Source organism: Somniosus microcephalus, chromosome 10 (assembly GCF_052327205.1).
Source record: "Somniosus microcephalus isolate GS21.2 chromosome 10, FLI_Smic_1.0, whole genome shotgun sequence".
Lineage (NCBI taxonomy): Eukaryota > Metazoa > Chordata > Chondrichthyes > Squaliformes > Somniosidae > Somniosus > Somniosus microcephalus.
Window position 1 is genome coordinate 133,831,340 of NC_140996.1, and position 24,120 is coordinate 133,855,459.

Genomic DNA, 24,120 nt, shown 5'->3' on the forward strand with positions numbered 1-24,120 from the left:
ACAAAAATAAGTATTTTAGCACACCTCATAGATCTAAAGAGAGTTGACAGGTGAAATTGTTGTCTCTTAATAGTTAATGAATCACAAATGGGAGAAAATGTCCTGTGTGTTAGGTACAGCAAAAATAAACACATTCTTTATAAATACATTTGTGATTTCTCTACATTTAGAGATATAGGAAATCTTCCCCCAAGGTGTTAAAACAGATCAGCATATAGGAAAAAGCTGGGACTTACCTGGATAATGATATCCAGGTTTCCTTAAGGAGTTGATCCTTGCTGTCAATATCTGACTGCTTTGGCATGGAGAGAGAAACAAATTAGTGGGAAAATCTTTTACCAGCGAGGGGATATATTTTGCCACAAATCATTTTATTATTTAATGTATATGGGTGTGAGTGGAGTATTTTTATTTAAGGTATATGGGTGTGAGTGGAGTATTTTTATTTAAAATACTCTCCTATGCTATCCTCCTTTTAATGACTCCTATTTTCTCTAATTCAGGATATGCTAATCTGTTTTAACACCTTGGGGGAAGATTTCCTATATCTCTAAATGTAGAGAAATCACAAATGCATTTATAAAGAATGTGTTTATTTTTGCTGTACCTAACACACAGGACATTTTCTCCCATTTGTGATTCATTAACTAAAGAGAAGGGGGAGGGGGATCAGCCAGTTGTCGTGGTACATGTAGGTACCAACGATGTAGGTAAAAAGAGGGAGGAGGTCCTACAAGCTGAATTTAGGGAGTTAGGAGCTAAATTGAAAAGTAGGACCTCAAAGGTAGTAATCTCTGGATTGCTACCAGTGCCACGAGCAAATAAGTTTAGAGAGAGTAAGATAGATAAGCTAAATACGTGGCTTGAGCAGTGGTGCAAGGGAGAGGGATTTAAATTCTTGAGGCATTGGAACCAGTTCTTGGGGAGGAGTGACCTGTACCAAGGGGACGGTCTACACCTGAACTGTGAGGGAGCCGATGTCCTCGGGGTAATATTTTCTAGGTCGGTTCGGGAGGATTTAAACTAATTTGGCAGGGGGATGGGAACCTAGGTAGTGGAAAAGAGGGAAGTCATATGAAGTCAGAAATAGATGGTAGAAAGGTGAGAAGCAATAAGCAAAGGAGAGAAACACAAAGGGCCAAACTAATTCATAATGAGAGTGTGAAAAAAGCAAGCCTGAAGGCTTTGTATCTTAATGCTAGAAGCATTAGGAACAAGGTGGATGAATTAGCTGTGGAAATAGAGGTAAACAAGTATGATTTGATTGGGATTACAGAAACGTGGCTGCAGGGTGGGCAAGGCTGGGAACTTAACATCCAGGGATATACAATATTTAGGAAGGATCGGCAAAAAGGTAGGGGAGGTGGGGTAGCATTGCTGGTAAAGGAGGGGATTAATGCAATGGAAAGGAAGGATATTAACTCGGATGAAACGGAATCTGTATGGGTAGAAATGAGAAATAGCAAGGGGAGGAAAACGTTAGTGGGTGTGATATATAGGCCTCCAAATAGTAATATGGAGGTGAGGGAAGGCATAAAAAGGGAAATTAGAGAAGCGTGCGATAAGAGCACAGCTGTCATCATGGGTGACTTTAATTTACATATTGATTGGACTACCCAAATTAGTAAAAATTCTGAGGAGGAGGAATTCCTGGAATGTTTTCGGGACGGTTATCTGGACCAATATGTCGAGGAGCCGACTCGAGATCAGGCCATTTTAGACTGGGTATTGTGCAATGAGAAGGGACTTATCAGCAATCTTCTTGTACGAGGCCCCTTGGGTCAGAGCGATCATAATATGATCGAGCTCTCAGTCGAGATGGAGAGTGAGGAAATTGAATCAGAGACTAAGGTCCAGAACTTAAATAAAGGGAATTACGAGGGTATGAGACGGGAATTGGGTAAGATTGATTGGGTGGTGTTTCTGGGGGGATTGACAGTGGATAGACAATGGCAAGCATTCAAAGATAGAATGGAAGAATTCCAGAACATGTTTATACCGGTTTGGCATAAAAATAAACCTAAAAAGGTGACTCAACCGTGGATAACGAGGGAAATTAGGGACAGCATAAAATCAAAAAAAAGGGCATATCAACTGGCAAAAAAAAGCACCAGACCGGAAGATTGGGGGCAGTACAGGATACAGCAAAAGAGGACAAAGGGATTAATCAGGAAGGGGAAAATAGAATACGAAAGTAAACTTGCAGCAAACATAAAGACAGACTGCAAAAGCTTTTATCGGTATATCAGGAGGAAAAGACTGGTAAAATCCCAAGTCGGTCCCTTGCAGTCCGATTCGGGAGAATATATAATGGAGAATAAGGAAATGGCAGACCAATTAAACTCATACTTTGGTTCTGTATTCACAAAGGAGGACACAAATAACCTCCCAGGAATATCGGCAAACATAGGGACTAATGAGAGGGAGGAGCTGACAGAAATTAGTATTTCTAGGGATATGGTGTTGGGTAAGTTGAGGGGACTGAAGGCCGACAAATCCCCGGGGCCTGATAAACTACATCCTAGGGTACTTAAGGAGGTGGCCCTGGAGATAGCAGATGCTCTAAGGATCATCTTCCGGAACTCCATTGACTCGGGAACAGTACCCGTGGATTGGAGGGTAGCTAATGTTACCCCAATATTTAAAAAGGGGGGTAGAGAGAAAGCAGGGAATTATAGACCAGTAAGCCTTACATCGGTTGTGGGCAAAATGCTAGAGTCCATTATTAAGGATAAAATAGCGGAGCACTTGACAAATGGGGAAAGGATCGGACAGAGTCAACATGGATTTACAAAGGGTAAATCGTGTTTGACTAATCTGCTGGAATTTTTTGAGGAAGTAACTGGTAAAATAGATGGGGGAGAGCCAGTGGATGTGGTGTACCTTGACTTCCAGAAAGCCTTCGATAAGGTTCCACACAAAAGATTATCATGCAAAATTAAGGCTCATGAAATTGGGGGCAAAGTATTAACGTGGATAGAGAACTGGCTGGCGGATAGAAAACAGAGAGTTGGAATAAACGGCTCGTTTTCGGAGTGGCAGGCAGTGACCAGCGGGGTGCCGCAAGGATCTGTCCTGGGACCCCAGCTGTTCACAATATATATAAATGATCTGGATCAGGGAATTGGATACAATATTTCCAAATTCGCTGACGACACTAAACTAGGAGGAGGGGTGGGCTCTGATGAGGATGTCAGGAGGCTACAGTGCGATTTGGACAGGTTGGGGGAATGGGCGGATACGTGGCAGATGCACTATAATGTGGATAAATGCGAGGTTATCCACTTTGGGGGTAAAAACAGGAGGGTAGATTATTATCTAAATGGCAATAGATTGGGAGATGGGGAAGTGCAGAGGGACCTGGGTGTTCTTGTGCACCAGTCACTGAAGGAGAGCATGCAGGTGCAACAGGCGATTAAGAAGGCAAATGGTATGTTGGCCTTCATATCAAGGGGGTTCGAGTATAGGAATAGGGATACCTTACTACAGCTGTACAAGGTGCTGGTGAGACCGCATCTGGAGTATTGTGTACAGTTTTGGTCGCCCCATCTGCGGAAGGATGTTCTTGCCATGGAAAGAGTGCAACGGCGATTCACCAGGCTGATACCTGGAATGGCGGGAATGACCTACGAAGAGAGATTAAATAGTTTGGGCTTGTACTCACTGGAGTTTAGAAGATTGAGAGGGGATCTCATCGAAACATATAAAATTATGGCAGGCCTGGACAGGCTGAATTCAGAGAGAATGTTTCCAATGGCCGGGGAGCACAGAACCAGGGGCCACAGTCTAAAAATAGCGGGCAAATCATTTAAAACAGAGATGAGGAAGAATTTCTTCACTCAAAGAGTGGTGAGCCTGTGGAATTCCCTGCCACAGAGGGCTGTGAAGGCTAATTCAATAAATATTTTCAAGAGAGAATTGGATATATTTCTGAAGGCTAAGGGGATTAAGGGTTACGGAGAAAAGGCGGGGACGGGGTACTGAACTGGTAAGATCAGCCATGATCTCATTGAATGGCGGAGCAGGCTCGAAGGGCCGAATGGCCTACTCCTGTTCCTATCTCTATGAGACAACAATTTCACCTGTCAACTGTCTTTGGATCTATGAGGTGTGCTAAAATATTTATTTTTGTAAATTTAGCAAAGTGCATTTCTTTAAAACCCTTTGTGTTCTGGATTAGTGTATAAAGTGAGCGTTCCATATGTGTGTGGTAAACGGTAACGCTCTGTCAAGTATAGAAAGCTACAGAATTGTATTAACAATTAGAATACTGCACAAGTTCATTATCTTTTCCTTTTTCTTAACTCGAGTGAACTTATACTTTACTTGTGTTTTAGTACAGAGGATAATGAGGGGACATTTTTGAGATTTTAACCACGTCAGTGAAGGGAATTACAGTTACTGTAAATTTGCATTTCAAACAAAAGCTAGCATGAGAAAATACATGGGGTATATTTGTCTTTAAATTGTCAATTTGTGAGTTTTGAATATTAACATCTGTCTGACACAGCAACTGAGTTGTGAGAGGATGGCAGGCATCTAGCTGAAGAACATTTCAAGATGCAGTTTAGAATTATTTTTTAAATTTTGTTAGCCATCTCTTTCTTTCCTGTTACTGGGGGGGGCGGGGGGAGGGGGTGGGGGAAGAGGAGAGGGTGAGGATCAGGGGCTGGGAGCAACACTGGGAGGGTTGGAGGAGAAGAGGCGGGGAGAGACCTCGTGGGGGAATGGGAGGCCTGGCAGGGGCACAATCGGAGGCCTCGTGGGAGGGGTCTCCGATCGCGGGGGGTGGGTTAGGCATGGATGCTGGCTTCAGGAGGTACGTGTAAAGGCACTTGCCTCCTGGATGCAGCAGTCCTCGCCTTCCATTAGCTGGCGGGTTTCAGGAGGCATGCAAAACCCGACTAACGTTAAATACAAAATGGAGGTTAAAACAAAGGCTTCCATCCTCATCATTATAATATTTAAATAGATGCCCCACCTCCTGGCAGCCGGTTGGCTGCCCGCTCCCGTCCCACCTCCGTTAAAACCGGAAGTGAGCGGGTTCGGGTCGGGATTCTGATTTTTAACAATTTAACTTCCCACACGCCCCCAACCCACCTGTTTTTAGGTTAAAATTCCCCCCCATGATGATTGGATTGGATTGGATTGAATTGAATTGAATGGAATGAAATGGTTAGACCTATCAATCTGTTGAAAACTTCAATCAAACTGTGATGGCAGGAAATTATCACTCTTGCCCAGGCAGCTTTAGGGATGCTGCTTTGAACAGACTGGCACAAATGGGTTTGCACTTTGGTTTGTCAGCAACAAACTACAGACACTTATTGATGCCTATGGCATACCAGACCATAATGGTCTGCAGCTTGAAAATCAGCTAGTAGTAAACAATTTTAATCCTACATGTAATGTTCAGCAAAGGAATAAATAATAAACCATAGACAAAAATGCTTTTTTGTCACACGCAATGGGCGAAATTAACACCGAAACTGTCAAACTCTCTACTTGTTACAGATCATCAAGTCTGGTAACTAACTCTGAATAATTGATTGAAGTTAGATTCAGATCTGCCTTCAGAGATTTGTGGAGGAGGGGGAAGCAGCATAATTATCCAAATATTTCAGAATACCGTAGCCCCAGAAGGGTTACTTTTAGTGAACGTCATTACTTTGCCTTATATGAGAAATGCTGCTCGGCTGCTAAGATTCCAGTATTTTTATGGGCTTTGTTGAAGTGTACCGTAAACTTCCTTTTTATTAGGAGCCAGAAGAGCAAGCAGCTGGAGGCTGTAGCCAACAAGTTTCACCATGGCTGTTTGGGGTACAGATAGACTTGGGGAAATTTCTCCAGTGGGCTATCAATCAGCATGCCTATATATATATCCCATAACCTGATGCGAACTCCAGCAACCCAGGTTCAACAAGTGGTTGTTAATGCTGAGTGGCAGCTTCAACGCACAGACTGTTTGGGGGAGCTGAGCAGCAAGGAGAAAGCAACACGTGAAACATCCACTCTGCCACTCCATGCTGACTTTTCTGGATTGTTCCAGAATTTAGAAGCACAGCTGCATGGGTGTCATTCTAAGGAACATCTTAAAATATATTGTGATGACGACAAAATTGGACACAGTAACAAGTATGACATGCTAATACAGTGCATTAACATGCCAATATATTGTGTCACAGTGTTAGAATGCCGACCTTTGCTATTGTTCCCCGAAAGGTGCTTACCGACCTTTAGCTGTGACATCATGGAAATGCTGATGGGAGAACAAGGACAGAGGGCTTGGCACCAGCTCACTAGTAAGAGTAGCACTGGTTGTGATTTGAGAGTAGGCCATCTCCAGGGCAGTTAGTTGGGTAAACTAGAATGGGAAAGAAGACAGAAAAAAACCCAAGTCATTTTCTTTTTAAATAAACTGTAGTTGGGGATCAGGAGCAGAAATAGTCGTCTTTACAAATGGTGTTCACCTTGGCTTTGCTCTCCCATTATGACAGTTCCATTTTTTTTAAATTGTGAACGCCACTAAGTTTTAACCCAAAAGCCTTTGAGTGTTGAATTGTTTTTCTGTTGACTCATAACGAGCATTTTTTTTAACTTGTTTTTTTCCCTCCCAGAGGACTGTTCATTACCATTCACGACAAGGGCCACATTGCTACAATGTTGAACTCTTGGCCAGAAGAAGATATAAAGGTAGGCTTATTTAGATTTCTGTTCTTGTTGTATAGTGACTACAGACATGACTGTTTAAATATGACTGATGCACGGTCAGAATGCAGTGATTAATAATATTCACGCAGATGTGGTATTCTTAAACCACAAAAACTTTTTGGTGACTCCCAGCCACCATCTTTTTTCCAGTATGTTACAGTGTAATTAATGCCTTTTACTTGGGAGCTTTCCTGCGTAGGTTTTGTGGTTACAATTCAATAATGGCAATTCATGGCACTATTCGAAGAGGAGCAAGGAGTTTTCTTATGTTTCCAGCCAACAGCAAAATGGTCTAAAAAATAGATTAACTGATCATTCATCTCATTTGTTCACGCACTGAACAATTAGCTGCTGTGTCTACCTACATAACAGTGACAGCACTTAGTAATGTATGGGATGCAAAGTGCTACAGAGCATGTTGAGGATGTCATAAGGTGCTACAAGTTTTTGACTCATTTTTTCTGTTATTTTTGTTTTTCTCTTTGATTCTTCATTCTAATTTTAGGTTCATCTATTCTTTTACTTCTCTTTTCTCTCCATTTGTTTCTCTTTTGCTCTTTTTTTCTCGTTTCTTCATTCTCTTTTTCTCTTTCTCATTTTTGTTCTTTGTCCTTTTACTTTTTCCTGGGTTTATTTGCAATTTAGAATCATAACGCTGGAAGATTGCCTTTGTGTTTTTCTTGACACAGTTAGGTTTGAAATGAGATCCAATGGAATTAGTTTTCAGTGAAAAACTCTTCCTATTTTACTGGGTTCAATTACTTCCCCCTCCCCTGCCCTCCACCCCCATATAACATTAAACATTACACCATTCAGTGGTGCTCCTTATACTATAGTTTACACAGCCTTTCAGAAAACCTTTTTAACTAAGCTCTACATGAGAGACTTTTAATTAACTAAAAGCTGTGGAAATTCACAGTAGATAAGTTGGTTAAAGGCTAAAATAAAATGATGATGTGTGGTGTAATATCAGAATTGGGAGGGGTGAGAAGGAGTTGTTGAGACGAGCACTGCATGTGTCAATGCTTGGAACCATATTTTTCTAATTTACCTAAATGATCTAAACACTGAAACCCATTGTCAACTTGTCAAATTTACAGACACTGAAATGGGGAGAGCAGCAGTTAGTCATTTACAGAAGGATTTGGATCTGTTATACAATTGGGTGGACAATTCCATGTTGGGAGAAAAAATGTGTGACGTGGGTTTAAAATGAATTGAATGAGCACATGGAGAGTTGGTAAAGATGTTAGCAGTAGTAGGCAGGCAGGTTACTGTTGTCTAGACAATACAGCAAAAGAGTTTCAAAAAAGCTAATACTGTAGAATGGTTGCCAGAACAATGGACTGCAATTATACACAGGCTATGTTAAAGACTTCATTCAAACAACAGTTCAATACTAGACTAGAAGACTAGAGGGTTAGCATTCATAGGGTCAAATGGCTATTTTTCATCCTCAACTATTGTTTTTTTTCCCACACTTCATTCTTGGCAGTTTTACTGAAATGCCCCAGATTACAGCTGACTTTCGTTGGTTTTTAATTCCTTGCACAAACATGAGTGCTCAACAAGCTATAACACAGAATACGTTGTTTATGAAGCTCTTGGTTGCTTACTTGCATTATCGGAACATAGTGCTATAAATAACTAGGGTTCTTGCAACTGAAGAAATTGACTAATCAATTGTTACAATAATGACTTGGTGTTTCAGCACTTGAAACAAAATCTCACATCCAAAGTTAATTTTTGATCATTATTACTGAATTCCAAGGCTGGTGTAAACAAAAGAACACAATGCAATTAGAGCTAAACATGTGCAAGAACAACTAATTTTAATTGGCTTCCTGTTGGGCCTCCCCTGAACTTCAAATAAATCCAGTAACATCGAAGTGCACAGATGCTGATTAAAAAAAACTGGCAGCAGGCAAAAAGGGGACGACAGACTCTACTGAAAGTTGTCTCCGCATTTGCAAGACTCAATCAAATCAATCAAAAGTGAAAGGAGGAGAAAAAATGATTTGTTAACCTTATATGTAGAAAGGTTAAGGAGTCCACTGGGATGAATATAAAAGCATGCAGAAACAAGTTAAAAAGGCGATGAGAGGATCTAGAAAAAACATTGCTGCAGGCACAAAACACAACAGGGAGAAATTCTTTATATTCAGAGATGGTGCGAGAACTCTAAAAGGTGCTAATGGGCGATAAGTGTGAATGGGTATAATATAGTTAATGTTCTGAATAATTGCTTCTCTACATTATTCATTGGGGAAGACATGAGCAACATGCCTCCCTACATAGCAATAATCTAAGTAAAATTATTGGCCCTGAAATTGCGGTCTCCCTGATGGCGTACTCTTGGAGTAATCCATTTGAAAGGCCCCGCAACTTCCAGGTTTCCGCATGCGCGAAATCTGGAACTTGAGATCTGTCACAGTATGGAAACTCAGTATTGCTGGCGCAGAGTTGGGCTATTTGCCCAGCAATTGCCCACAGAACTCTTACGGCTGGTAAAAGCAGGCATAGGGTCTGCTTTCATCGGTGTAACCCTTAAATTAAACATTTAAAAATCTAAAATTATGCACATACACTTTAAATGAGTTTATGCAAATATTGGCCTGGATTAAGATGTTTAAAATTATTTAGCAAAAAATAAATTTTTTATTGAGGTTGGTGCAATAAAAGGAGTTATGAATAAAATTGTAATTCAGTACATTTATAATCATTAGAATTCTGTAAATGGTATAATTATTTGGGGATTCCATTGCATATTATTAGGGGATTCCCTCCTAAATGATTGTAATGGAATTCTCCTTTCTCATTGGAAGACCGGGCCCACGTGATCCCAGGGACGCTTCCGAACTGCCTGCATCCCTGGGCCTTTATGCTGCCATATGCCTGCAGGCCCAAAACCGCGACTCTATGCAGCCTGGGTGCCTGGAGGTAGGTTCGTAAAGGTTTCGTGGGTCAGAGGCGTTCTCCAGAGGTACACTTCAACCACAATTTCTAGCCCAATAACTTCAACATAAATGAGATGGAAGTCCTAGACTGAAAGGGCTCAAAATAAATAGATCCCTAGGGATGAATAGTACTTATCTCAAAATACTAAGAAACAAGATGAGATTTGTGAAACATTTAACAGTTAGTACAAAGCAATTGATGAACACTGGGGAGATCCTGATTGATTTGAAGCAGGCTATATTGATAAAGGGTGGCAAAACAGACCGCAGCAACCACAGCTTTGTATCAGTAAATTAATGAAATGGGGATAAATTTAAGGGTTACTGGTAGAAAATAACCTGCTTAACAGAGGCCAACATGGATTCAAAAAGGATAAGATGCTACTTGACCACCTCCTTGGCTTTTTTAAGGAGATACGAGTGCATATAACGTGGTGTAACTTGGCTTCCAAAAAGCATTTGATAAAGTTCCACATGAAAGGCTACTGTTTAATCTTAAAGTGGTGAGGATTTAGGGTGAAGCCTGCTAATAATAGGAAATTGGTTGAAGAGTGGGAAGAAGCAGGTACGTAGTAGAAGAGTTATGTTGGGGGGATGGGTGGGAGTGCCTCAGATCTTTCTAATTTACATAATGACTTGATTCAGAAGCACAATGTAAAATGGTCAAACTTACAGATAGTGCAAAGTCAGGAGGGGCAGTTGAATCTGAGGCGGCAGCTCAGGAACTACAAAATTTAGATTAAAATCTGTAAATGAGTAGAACAATGGCAGATGGAATTTAACAGGGTCAAATGCAAAGCACGGCACGTAAGAAAACAGTCGCACGAGTACTCAGTGAAAGGTATCAAAATAGTTGAGGATGAAGTTGTGGGAGATCTAAGGATTTTTGTAGATATGGAGTTCAACATGTCCAAATACTCTTGTATTATGTAACTGAAACAGTAGAGTAATCCTGCTCAAATTATACAGGGCTCTGGTCAGACTGCACTGTGTACTGTATTCATCTCTGGTCACTGAGACATGCGGGAGACATTCGAGCTCTGGAGTTGGTTCACTAAATTGTGACTTTACAGGCTTGAAATGAAGGCGCTCAGAGTTAACCTTAGATAGATTTGCAAGATTATAAATGGGATAGAAGATAGATCCAGAAAACTCTTTCTAACTAAATTTTGACAGTACATGGGATACACAGGCTTAAACTAGTACAAGCAAAATTTAGGACTGATGTGAGAAAAGTTTTTTTTTACAGCAAATGTGATCAACACATGGAATAGATTTCTCAGTATGGTGATGGAAGCAAAAACTCTGGAACCTTTTAAGAACCAGTTGGATACCATGATAAGAGCAGGGGTGGGGGGAGGGAAGAAATTGTCGAATCTTTCTGGATTCATGAATTTAGACAAGCCAGATGGCCTTCCTCATCTCTTATCTATCTTCTAATCAAGTGTATTTAGACTGGTCCTTATTTGCTCATGTTAATCGAACCACGTGCATCTCAATGAAGCTGATTTCTTTAAAAGGCAGTTGTATAAAGTTGATGACCCCTAGATATGCTGCTTTCTTAACTATAAGTTGTTTTAGTGCCTGTTCCATTTTTTTGTCCCTGGCCTGTGCCATAAACAGTGTAAAAAATAAGTTGAAATCTCATTAAGACCTTTAAGCAAAAACTACAATGGAGGAAAGAACATGCTGCCCAATAAAGAACATGATGACCGTGGCAAATAAAATCAGTTGAATAATTATGTTGGGTTGTTTTTCATGTGTTTGGTGTATTTTGTGTACCTTTCTGGACAACAGGTCATGCTGAAGCTCCTGTTCCCTGCTTTAGCTTGGTGTTGGTTAAATGTCCCCTTTGCCTAATTTTATTTTGGGTACCAGTCAGAGTAATTTGATGATGTTTTACTCTGAAGCTAAGTAATCTGCTCTAAAACTGGGCATGGAAACAGGGTGCAGAGAACTCAGACTTTCCACTGGTATAGTTTAATAGGAGGGTTTACAGTTCAATCAGAGGGTCTACATAGAACACATGAAAAATCCATGCTGAAAAAGTGGCTAAGCCAAATGTGTCAAATCATTACTCACTGGTGTTGGGCAAGGATTATCTTGTAATACAGGCACACATACAAGTTTGATCTAAAACCTTTTTTTTTCTTTTATAAAATTTCCTCTATGAATTTACTATAGTTAGCTTGGTTTTTAAGGGTCGTCTGACTCAGTTGGCAGTACTCCTCATCTCTGCATTAGAAGTTCATGGGTGGTCATGGGTTCAAACCCCACTCTAGAACTTGAGCTCATAATTGAGGCAAATATTTAGTACAATACTGAGGGAATGTTGCATTTTCAGAGATGCCATTGTTTGAATAAAACATCAGAGGCCTCATCTTCCTGTTCCAGTGATTCAGATGGAGGGTAAAGCTCCCAGTGCACAGTGGAAGTCTTACAATGCCCTAACTGTCATTCTTTCCTCACCCAACACCTTATTAACCGGACATTCATCTTTTTACTGTTTGTGGGACCTTGGTAGGTGCAAAATGGCTGCTGTGTTTACTCTTGTAAGAACAGTAATTCCGCAATAGAATGTTTTGGAGAGATATAATGGGGCACTATATTGTTGTAAGTTCCTTAATCATTTTGTGATGTCTTTATCTGTATAAGGAACCATGGTCAATGAAGAAAGACCATCTGAAGAAGCATTAATCAAAAGTCTATTCCTGAATATTGCTTTGCCAAACATTTTCATGATACTCCCTTAACAAGTTAGCAGTGACTTCACATCATAAGCAAATCTATTACAAAATCCTTCTGATTGTGGAGCAATAAAATATTGCATACCAGTTGCTAAAATAATGATCAAGTATCTCTCTCTTAGCGAGTCAATGTCTTGAACTTAAGCAAAACAGATATTCACTTGGTTCAGATGTCTTCATAGAGATCATCAGCTGTTTTTTAAGCCAGTGTTTAGACCTGGACTGAAAATTAAAAGAACTAGCTTATACTGAATTTTATTTTAACATTTTCTAAGGCCATTGTTGTAACTGACGGTGAACGTATCCTTGGACTTGGGGATCTTGGAAGTTATGGAATGGGAATTCCAGTGGGAAAACTAGCTCTCTACACAGCCTGTGGTGGTGTAAAACCACAGCATTGCCTCCCTGTGCTTCTGGATGTCGGTACAGACAATGAGGTATGTTATTTAAATAATTTTAATGATTTTTTAAAAAAAAATTGTGTCCACAGTTTATTAGTACAATGAAACATTAAAGAAAGGAATTTTTGAAAATTCTCAGGTCTTTTGAGATTTGAGTCCCACAAAGCAAGTAATGTTCTTTACAAACCTGAAGTATCAGCAAATATACAACTGAGTAAAATGTCAACTGCATATGCAGCTGAGGCAGATAAAATCCTGTCATTACTCACACTCCATTCTGAGTTGTCTGCAGTGATTAGTACATGTTATTTACACTCTTTTTAAATGAGTTTACTGAATTCCTATAAATAATTAATGTCATAATATGGAAAGGGAGGATAACGATCATTGGTACACAGCATGCTATTTTGAAGTTCAACAGACTGATTGCAGCAAAGTTAATTGTGATTTTAAATTGTTTGATTAAAAAGCATATTTTGAACAGACATTATTGTCAGGATAGAGCAGAAATGCTGCCCTTGTCAGAAAGCATACTGGGCCTGGTCTCTGTTCTGATATTGCTGACCATGTTAAATAGATGCATTATTGAGTGGTAACAGATTGATGTGGGCAAGGTTGTACGCATGAAATTTAAAATTATACACTTAATTACAGATCCTGGCTTCTTTCTGCCACACACCAACTAAGCAGATTAATTTGGGCTAAGCTGCTTTTCATCCATTATAACAACAGCTTGCATTCATATGGCATTTTTAAGACAGAAAAATGTCCCAAGTTACTTCAGAGGCATGAGGGCAAAAATGGGTGCTGAGCCAAAGGAAGGAAATATTAGGAGGGGTGACCAAAAGTTTAGTCAAAGAAGTGGGCTTTATGGAGTGTTTAAAGCAGGAGAGGGAGGTAGAGAGAGAGGGGTTTAGGGAGGGAATTCCAGAGAATGGCAAAGGGAGAAGGGATGTATGAGAGACCAGAGTCAGAGGAACAGGGAGGTTGGAGTGAAGTGGGTGTGCAAGGCTGGGGAAGGTTAAAGATATGGAGGGGCGAGACCATGGAAGGATTTGAATAGGAGAGCACGAGAGTAATCGAGGCTAAAGTGACTAAGGCATGCATGAGAGTTTCAGCAGTAGAGGGAGTGAGGAAGAGGCAGAGGCAAGTGATGTTACGGAGATGGAAGTGAGTGATGGAGGATATGGGGTTGTGAAACATAGCATAAGGACAAATAGAACACTGAGGTTGTGAACATAAATGGGGTAGAAAATATGGCTTAAACATGCTGTCCTGTTTGTAATATCAGACTGTTCACCACAGCAACTTGCATTTATATAGCGCCTTTAACATCGTGAGACATCCCAAGGTGCTTCACAGGAGTATTATCAAACAAAATTTGACACCAAGCCACATCATGAGATATTAGGACAGGTGACCAAAAGCTTGATCAAAGCGGTAGGTTTTTGGGAGCATCTTAAAGGAGGAGAGAAAGGCACAGAGGCTTAAGGAGGGAATTCCAGCACCAGGCAGCTGAAGGCACGGCTGCCAATGGTGGAGCGAGTAAAATCGGGGATGCGCAAGAGGCCAGAGATCTGAGGGCTAGAGGAGGTTAGAGATCGGGAGGGGCGAGGCCATGGAAAGATTTGAAAATGAGGATGGGAATTTTTTAATCGAGGCGTTGTCAGGCCGGGAGCCAATGTAGGTCAGCGAGCGCAGGGGTGATGGGTGAACGGGACTTTGTGCGAGTTAGAATATGGATAGCAGAGTTTTGGATGAGTTTAAGTTTATGGAGGGTGGAAGATGAGAGGCTAGCCAGGAGAGCATTGGAATAATCAAGTCTACAGGTAACAGAGGCATGGAAGAGAGTTTCAGCAGCAGATGAGCTGAAGCAGGGGTGGAGACGGACGATGTTACGTAGGTGGAAGTAGGTGGTCTTGGTGATGAAGCAGATATGTGGTCAGAAGCTCACCTCAGTCACATAAGACGGCAAGGTTGGGAATAGTCTGGTGCAGACTCGGACAGTGACCATGGAGAGGGAGGAAATCTCTGCTGATCCAGGACTGGATGTCAGACAAGCAACGTGACAAATTGGAGGCAGTGGAGGGGTCAAGAGAGGTGGTGGTGAGCTAGGTTTTGTCAGCGTACATATAGAACCTGACGTATTTTTGGATGATGTCGCCAAGGGGCAGCATGTAGATGAGAAATAGGAGGGGGCCAAGGGTAGATCCTTGGAGGACTCGAGAGGTAATTGTGCAGGAGCGGGAAGAGAAGCCATCGAAGGTGATTCTCTGGCTATGACTGGATAGATAGGAATGGAACCAGACGAGTACAGCCCCACCCAGCTGGACAACGGAGGAGAAGCATTGGAGGAAGATGATATAGTCAAACGTGTCAAAGGCTGCAGACAGGCGAGAAGGATGAGGAAGGATAGTTTACCACAGTCATTGTCACATAGGATGTTATTTGTGACTTTGATAAGGGCGGTAGGAGTGGAAACCTGAATAGAGGGGTTCAAACATGGAGATGTGGGAAAGATGGGCACGGACTTGGGAGGCAACAATACGTTCAAGGACTTTGAAGAGGAAAGCGAGGTTGGAGATGGGGCGGAAGTTTGCAAGGGCAGAGGTGTCAAGGATGGGCGTTTTGAGGAGAGGGGTGATAACAGCAGGTTTGAAGGGGATGGGGACAGTACGCGAGGAGAGAGAACCGTTAACAATATCAGCTAACATGGGGGCCAGGAAGGGAAGTTGGGTGATCAGCAGTTTGGTGGGAATAGGGTCGAGGGAGCAGGAGGTGGTACTCATAGAGAAGCTGAGCTCAGAGAAGGCATGAGGGGAAGTGGAAGAGAAACTAGAGAAGGGTGCGAGTTCAGGGCTAGAGCAGGGGGAAACCTCAGACAAAGTATGGCTTGGTGGGCTAGGGGAAGGGAGGGAAGCAGAAGCAGCAGAACGGATGGTCTCAATCTTACTGACAAAAGTCCCTGAGCTCCTCGCACTTGTTTGTATGTGAGGGTGGACGAGGCAGGGGAGAGGGGTTTAAGAAGATGATTTGTAGTGGAAAAGAGAAGCCGAGGGTTATCTTTGCATTCCAGGATGATCCTGGAATAGTGAGCAATTTTGGCAGAGGGGAGCAGGACTCAATGGTGCTTTATGTGGTCCAGCCAGATCTGGCAATGAATGGCAAAATCAGTTGTTCATCATAAACGTTCAAGTCTGCGTCCCTTGGACTTAAGGGAGAAGAGCTGAGGGCCATATTGGGGAGCGACCTGGGTGAGAGAGAGTAATGGTTTTAGTGGGACAAGAGCATCAATGTGGAGGTGAGGGTGTGATTGAGCAGAACAGTAGCTGCAGAAATGTCATGGTGAATGGAGGGGCATAGGCTAGACAGTTGGGAATTTGAAAGTGCTTTTGTAAGTGATTTGCGGGAGAGTTTTTTCGAGGGACAGACACAGAAGGAAGTGGGGTTGAAAGAGGGAAGGGGGATGTGAGTGGAATGGGATACACAAAGTGATCAGAGATGGCCTTATCTATGATTGACACAATGGGAATAGAGAGGCCACATGAGATGGTAAGGTCAAGGGGCTAGTCGTGATTATGGGTAGAGGAGTTTATCTGGAGGGAGGATAGGAGGGCAGTGAACTCCGAGGAGAGAAGGCACGATGAGTTGAGATGGAGGTTGAAATCACCGAGGATGCGAAGTCATTTGGTGCAGAGGATGAGGAAGGAAAGCAGTGAAGATATCTCGGTGAGAAACTTGGCATGGTACAACTCGCTAGTTCCAGCTTGGGGTGCCAACCACTGCAAATACAGTGCCAAGCTCCATTGCAACCCCACTCCATGAAGGGGAGCAATGTAAAGGAAGAGCTCGGCAAGATCTCTTGGTACAACAAATCAGCTTTTGAAACTTCAGAACAGACAAACCAATAGCTGATTGACAATTAGATCTTTTTCAGATATTGCATTTGGTTACTCGTGGAGCTAAAATTGTACATGACAGGGTATAAAAAAATTGGGGTGGTGGGGGTGCAGTGGGAGAAAGATGTACTATATCAAAAAGAATGCAGTTATGTCTTGAATAGCCCACAAGCTAGCCACTGCAGTGCCTGTCTTATTTTTCTTTAACAGAAAAAATATGACTAATGTCCACAACTCACTCCTTCCTCACGCTTACCCTTTAGTCCCTGCCACTTCCCTCCCCATCCTACCTCTCCCTATTTCACTGTCTGTTCTATCCTTGGTTTTCTCCTCCTTCCATATCCTCTTGTCTAAAACACTGTCTCTTGCTCTCTCTTGGGTATCCTTGTTCCATCTCCCCTCTCCGCGAGTCACTTACATAGTTGTCATCATTGGAAATGTTAGGAGTGAGATTTATAAACAGAGTAAGACCGATTGCAAATCCATTCAAACACTTGGTGTTGTAGGGGACTTTCAGTTTGAGTTGTAACGAAATAGGTTATATTTTTCAATTAAGTTGATGCAGTATCGTTTCAAATGAATGAAATTTGACGGCCTTTACTGCTTTCACTGTTTTCCTTCCTGCTTTCCTGTGATCATTTTTATCTCTACATGGTTTATTCTCCACAAAAGAAACCTGTCTTGCTCCCTTTTGAAAAACACAAGATACATGGGAAAGGCAAGCAGGCAGTATCCGTTCTTTAGATTTTTACCTAATTAGCACGGAAGAGATTTTTTGTAAGTTATCGTATCAATTTAGCAATTAAAGTTCAGGATACAAATGGCTAATTGCCACAACTCCAGTATAGCTTTCTGACTTGATAGCGAAAATCTTGGTGCCACGCCAAGCAAAGGGTGGCTAGGAGTTTAATGGGCTCTCCCAAAGGGAAATGGGTTATCCATAAAATTGTTATCCATATCCGTTTGAGACATTGGGAAGGGTCATTGGCACATTCCAACACCTCCTAGTAATATTCACCTTTGTAATGTGGGGTTGGTTTCTTTTGCTGAGCCCAGTACAGGAAACTCTTTTTTATCCGGCACTGATGGGACCGTCGTGGAGCCGGCTGATCAAAAAATCCGGATTACAGAGAGGTATACTTAAAGGCACGAGAGCCCCGTACACAGCCACAGATCCAGGTGTCCCTATTGCATGGCAACAGGTGCAGGAACCCCGGTTACACGGCCACAGATCCAGGAACCCCGGTTACACAGCCACTAATATGAAGTAAAACTTACCTGAACCTACTCCTGAATTTTGCCGGTTAACAGAGCTTTCTGGTTATTTAGGTGCCGGTAAAAAGAGAGTTTCCTGTAGTTGGCTCAGCTGTGATAGTTGCCATCGACAAGATCGGTGAAGAAACTGGCATAAATTCTGGTGTATTTTTGGAGTCAGTGGAATCGAGGAAATTCTGGCCCATTAAATTATTAAAGAAGAATAAATGCTGGCACCACTTGGGTTAAGTTTTTTATTTTAAAGGATGAGGATATTAGATTTCATTTTAATAAATTAACTCGCTTTCCCACATCACAGTTCTGGGATTTACTGGACTGAATGCAGTTTGAGTCATAACAACTTTTCAGGGGCCATGTGCTTTCCTTAACACATGGAGAGTTAATTGCTTCCAGGGAGTTCAGTTTTATTTTTCTGACCAGATTCATAGGAATAATAGATCATAATTTCAATCTGTTAACAAGCACTATGAGAAATATCATACAACTACAATGGTAATGTTTTTGTCAATTTTAATTTATTTTTCAGTTTTATGCACACACATATTCTTCCATTTGTATTGAGATAGGAATTTGTTCCTTTTGAGTGTAAAGTTGGTATCTGTTGGTGGATTATTTAACATGAGGAAAAATTCATCTCTAACAGAACCTACAATGAGAGAGATAATTCATCTGAAATACTGAATATATTAACTTAAGTCAGGTCTGCTGGACAGTGCATAAAGTACGTTCAGGGGGTTATACATACACAGGGTGCCTTTAATAAATTGGCTACTGAGTATGCACAATGTAATTGCATCATAACATCATCATCAGATGATATGATGTGCAAAATGTTCTAGACTTTTTTCAGCACATTGGCCCTGATTTTGCTGTGCCAATAACGGCGAGGCTGTTGGCACTCGCCATTGTTACCGGGTAAAATGACTGCAACTTCTGGTGTCCACACATGCACAGTTAAACATGGAAATCTGGAAGTTGCTGTCAGTGATACCCGGCTCCTCCATAGGCTGCGCTGTTGCAGTCTTCGCCGATGGAATCTGCATAGAGATCACTGTAATGGCATGAACTTAGGGTAATTATCCACTGGTCTCGCACTAAAGACAGATAAAAAATTTAGGGCTTGTACAGTCAGGAGTAACTGCGTTTTTAACGGCATAATAAGTGATGATTACTGCTGGACAACCTCTCTGGTCCTGAAAAAATAATTTTAAAAGTTTAGAGTCTCATTCCCTCAGGGAAAAAAAAAAAAAATTTTTGCAGATTTTTAAAATAAAATGGTTTTTTTTTAGTGTTTCTGTTTTTCTCTTCTGTCTCTTTCTTAATCCCATGCATATGTCCCGGTCTTTATTTAGCTTCCTGTATAATGTAATTTATAGTTCCTGTTTTTTACTTCCTGCTTTGCAGTCCACATGTCTCAGTGAAGATTCTTCAATCTGATTGGTTGAAGACCTTCCCTGCTGCTTTCCCTGCTCACAGACGCCACAGATCCCCTGTGGAGAGCGGCGCACTGGATCAGATGCCTGAAAACTAGAAATTTCAGCTGACGAGCCCTTAAAAGGTCTCTGGGCAACAACGCGAGGTGAACGGCAAAAGCCGTTCCTTTGCCGCTCACAGCAGGAGCCGAGCTATTATATTATGATATCATCATGGGGGGAGTACGAATGATGATGTCATGACATAATGTGGTGTCACCAGGACTTGTTCTGATTTGTTTTGCATATCATGTAGCTGACAATTCAGTGCTTTTAATAACCTGAGTTACATTGAAGGAGGGGACTAACATCCAGTGAAAAACAGGTCTTTCAGACTGCCAGTTGAACAAAATCTAGTAGTTTGATTTCCATCTGGCTGCTAGCTGTAGGTGAAAGTCAATATAAAAGCAGCCTAACTCTGGAGCTTGTAGATGGTGTGGTTTGGATTTTTCCGTCTTTCACAGTACAAAAAGCATCAGATCTTCATGGGTAGAGAGATATTTAAGATTACATTTCTGTATACCCATTCGAACGGCTGCAAATTTATGGGGATGATGTGCTGATATAGTCGACTTGTCATTAAATTCTAGTTGTGCTCTTTACATGATCATTCATTCCTAGCTCTAGATCTGTTTGTTTATAGTACCATTTTGTCTGTCCTGACCTGCATAAATCTACAACAGATATTAATTGTACTAAAAGTGAATTTAAAGCAGTGTTGGCCCGAGTGGTCTGGAGTTTCCGCTCGATGGCACTGGTCTGGAGTTTCCGCTCGATGGCACTGGTCTGGAGTTTCCGCTCGATGTCGCTGGTTTTTTCAGCGCAATTTGGCCTAACTCGGCGTAACCAGCACAAAAGATCGCGGAATGTTAAGCGCAATTTGCGTTCAGCACAACTCTAGTTTCCGCGATCTTTTGCGCTAGCTTTTAAAACATCGTGCTGGAAGCAGGCCCTGCCCATAAAACTGACCACACCCCCAGGGGAGTTTCCACCAATTGCGCTCATTTGCAGGCCGTCAGGGAGGCTTTAAAAATTAAGCTGGTTCTTTTGGGCGCAAGGACACTAATAGGTGCATTTTAAAAGCTTTCAAATGAGATTTTTGTTTTAATTTACTAAGAAACTGACTAATATACCCCAATATAACTAGAAAATAGTTTTTTTTTAAAGTGAATTTCAGTCATTTAAAATCGGGTTACTCAGTTGGTGGCTTGACACTGATTTAAAAATGTTTATTTTTTGTGATGAACCTATTTTCAGCTGTTTTAATCAAACTTCACCAAGTTACCACTTAGGAATATAGGAAGGAAAATGTTTTAAAGCAAAATTTAAAAAAAGAATTGCGTTTTAAAATGCTGCCCGATTGCGCTGGTTCATGGCAGATTTTGCGATTGGCGATATGCAAATTAGTTTGAGCGGAAACTTGGTTGGGGGGGGGAGGGCTGCGGGAGAGAAACACTTTTCAAAACGGGTGCAACTGTGGGTGTAATTTGCGCCCAAAGCGGAAACTCTACCCCAATGTATTTCATAAGTGAAATAAACTGGATATTCCATTCTTTTGCATCGTGCATGCTGTTTATTAAATCAGTGTGAGGATGATTCTGCTCAAATAAATACATTTAGGTTGTTTTGTTAAATAGCATAATTACAAGTGCAGCATACTTGAATATTTCCAATGCAAGATTCTATGTCTACTGCAAATTTAACTTGCTGTGTTACTGAAAATCCCTTTGAAAATGGATGAAATGTAAATCATAGATTCCTTTAATTCTATACGTTACTTGGGACTGTGTAGCCAAATTTCCTGCGAGCAAGGAATGCCAAACGTACTGTTTCAGTCTCATGCAGCAGATCCTAAGCGTGGTAAAACAGTTGACGCAGCAATCATCAGAGATACTGTGTTAAAATCTATACAATAAGCTGTACGCAAACATTTGCTGTTTAACTTGAGAGGCCTCTCAAATAAAGCAGTCCCTTGTGCAATGAGCAATAGCTCAGTCAGTGCCCTCTTGTACATTGCCAGGAAATCTGTCCAAACAGAGCTGTGAAGTATAACTGCTCTGGACACTTCAGCTGCTGTTAAAACACAAACAACTTAAACTGTATATGGATTTCAGGAAGATTGGGATCCATCTATTATACTTTTCATGCAAATTCTCTCTAGCAAAATAAATCTGCAACTATGGAAATTCAAGCTCTCTGAATGTACCTCTATATCAGCACTGAGCATTTAAGATATCTCTAGATCATGTCATTTGTGGTTGTATTTTCTGTAGTGTTAGAAGCAGAATGGGTCAAATAACAACACTACGAGAGGCCAGTAGAGTGTAGATTTTAACCACCGGGGACGCTCAGCCTTGAGGTGCCATCAGACATTATTTTTTTTCCTCCTAAAAGTTAATCTAAGTGAAATGAGTAAACCGAGTTTGGCATTAGTGAGAGTTGGACATAAGTGCAAATGATGTGTATGGAGTGCGATATGTGGGCCATCATGGATCCTTAGTGTTTCAACGGGCAACAAGTGTTAGAAAATTGAGTCTCTGGAGCAGAGGATTTCTGTGCTCAAGGAGCAATTAGCCCCACTCTGCAGCATCAGAGAGAATAAGGAGTTTCTGGATATTACTCCAGAATATGGTCACCCAGGAGGCAGTGCAAAACAGTTCAGGACACAGAGAAAATGTAAAAAGATAGATGGGTCACGATCTCCAGGAGCGGCAGAGAAAGACAGGACTGAAGTGCAGGGAACCACTGCATTACTAGAACTGTCAAATAGACACATTGGGTTATAAATTCGCCTTGACTTCAATGGAACAGAAAATTGGACGGACTGCAACAGAGGCTGCCGATTTGCAATTGATAGGTTTGCACTACTGCCCAAAACTAATTTATACCCTGTAGTACATAAGAACATAAGAAGTAAGAGCAGGAGTAGGCCATTCGGCCCCTCGAGCCTGTTCTGCCATTCAATAAGATCACAGCTGATCATCGACCTCAACTCCACTTTCCAGCCCAATCTCCATATCCCTTGATTCCCCTAGAGTGTTAGACAAGGGTAAGGTGGACAATGACTCTGAAGCCCTGAGCAGCATTGGGGCACTGAGAAGCAAGGGACTCCCCAAGGAGTGAAGACAATAGAAGAGTGCTAATATTGACAGATTCAATAGTATCAACAAGCTTTTTTTCAGTCATAACCGAGAGTCCCGAACGATGTGTTGCCTCCTTGGTGCTAGGGTGAAAGACATCATGGAGCAGGTGGAAAAACTGAGGAAGGAGGGGGAACAGCCAAAATTTGTGGTCCAATAATATTTATTGAAACCAATATCATTGACAGAAGTACATTGAGATCTTGCAGAAGGGGTTTAAGGAAATAAGCACCAGTTTGAAAGTCAAGACCTCAAAGTTGGTAATCTCTGGATTGCTTCTTGTGCCATGTGTGGGACAGGTTAGGAGAGGAAGATTAGGAAGGTCAACATGTGGCTGGTTGGTGGAGGGGCGGGTTCACATTCTTGCGGAATTGGAGTGAGATCTAGAGCAAGTGAAGGTTATACCGAAGGATCAGCCTTGACTTGAACCGAAATGGCACAAGTGTCCCAGCGGAGAGGGTAGATAGAGCAGTGAGGGAGGAATGGGGGATTACACTTGATAGAGAAACACTGAAGGCTGTGGATGAACATAAAAATGATTCATGTCAAGACAGATTACTGCATTGCAGAAATATTGTGTCATTGGAGTGCAGTGTTATTACAAATTCCATACCTAGCTCTTTGCTAAAGAAGGTGATATTTTATATTTTTGTGCTCATCAAAGTAAGTGGCATTTTTCTCTCTAAGCCACTGAGTTGCTGCACTAAGCATTGTCAGATGTAAAGTTCCCAACTCTCAGCTAATCTACTGTGGTACTCCATCCACAGACCAGACCTCTGTAAAAATTAAGCCATTGTCTTGTTCTTGCTGAATGTAGCATTAAGAATGCAAAAGTCAGCTTCCTTGACGCTATCTACTAGCCCTTCTGAAACCCTGTTGTTATCTCCCAAATATTCACTTTCCCATTTTTATCATTTCTGACATTGAATGTCAAGTTGGTTCTACCAGTAACACTAATCTCTGGTTACTACAACATGAACTGGGAGGAGGGGAGGAACAAATTCCACAGTAAAAGAGTTAGGAAAGCAGACCAAAAGCTTGGTTGAAGAGATAGTGTGGAGTGAGAAATGAGGAAGTTTAGAGAAGTTCCAAAGAGTAAGGCCAAGGCGGGCGAAGGTTCTGTTGCTATTGGTCTCGGCCGTGGCTCACTGGTAGTAATCTTGCCTCTGAGTCAGAATGTTGTGGGTTCAAATCCCACTCCAGGGACTTGAGCCCAAAATCTCGGCTGACACTCCAGTGCAGCACTGAAGGAGTGTCTTTCGGATGAGACATTAAACGATGGGCAGTTAGGAACAGGAGTAGACCAATCAGCCCCTCGGGTCTGCTCTGCCATTCAATGAGATCATGTCTGATCTGTATCCTAGCTCAATTCACCCGCCTTGGCTTAATACCCATGGCTAGCAAAAATCTATCGATCTCAGATTTAAAGTTATTAATTGAGCCAGTATCTGTTGCTTTTTCTGGGAGAGTTCCACGCTTCTGCCACCCTTTGTGTGAAGAAGTGTTTCCTAACGTCTT

The 24,120-nt window shown here is 41.6% G+C and overlaps 1 protein-coding gene across 2 annotated transcripts in view; it reads left to right on the top strand.

Moving 5' to 3' along the window:
• Positions 1 to 24,120, top strand: part of LOC147111701 (NADP-dependent malic enzyme-like) — a 251,482-nt gene that overhangs the window by 157,422 nt on the left and 69,940 nt on the right. For both annotated transcript variants that reach the window (XM_085998812.1, XM_085998813.1), the window contains exons 5-6: positions 6,618 to 6,693; positions 12,691 to 12,852. In XM_085998812.1, the coding sequence (XP_085854938.1) occupies positions 6,618 to 6,693; positions 12,691 to 12,852 (238 nt within the window). The remainder of the gene's footprint in view (positions 1 to 6,617; positions 6,694 to 12,690; positions 12,853 to 24,120) is intronic.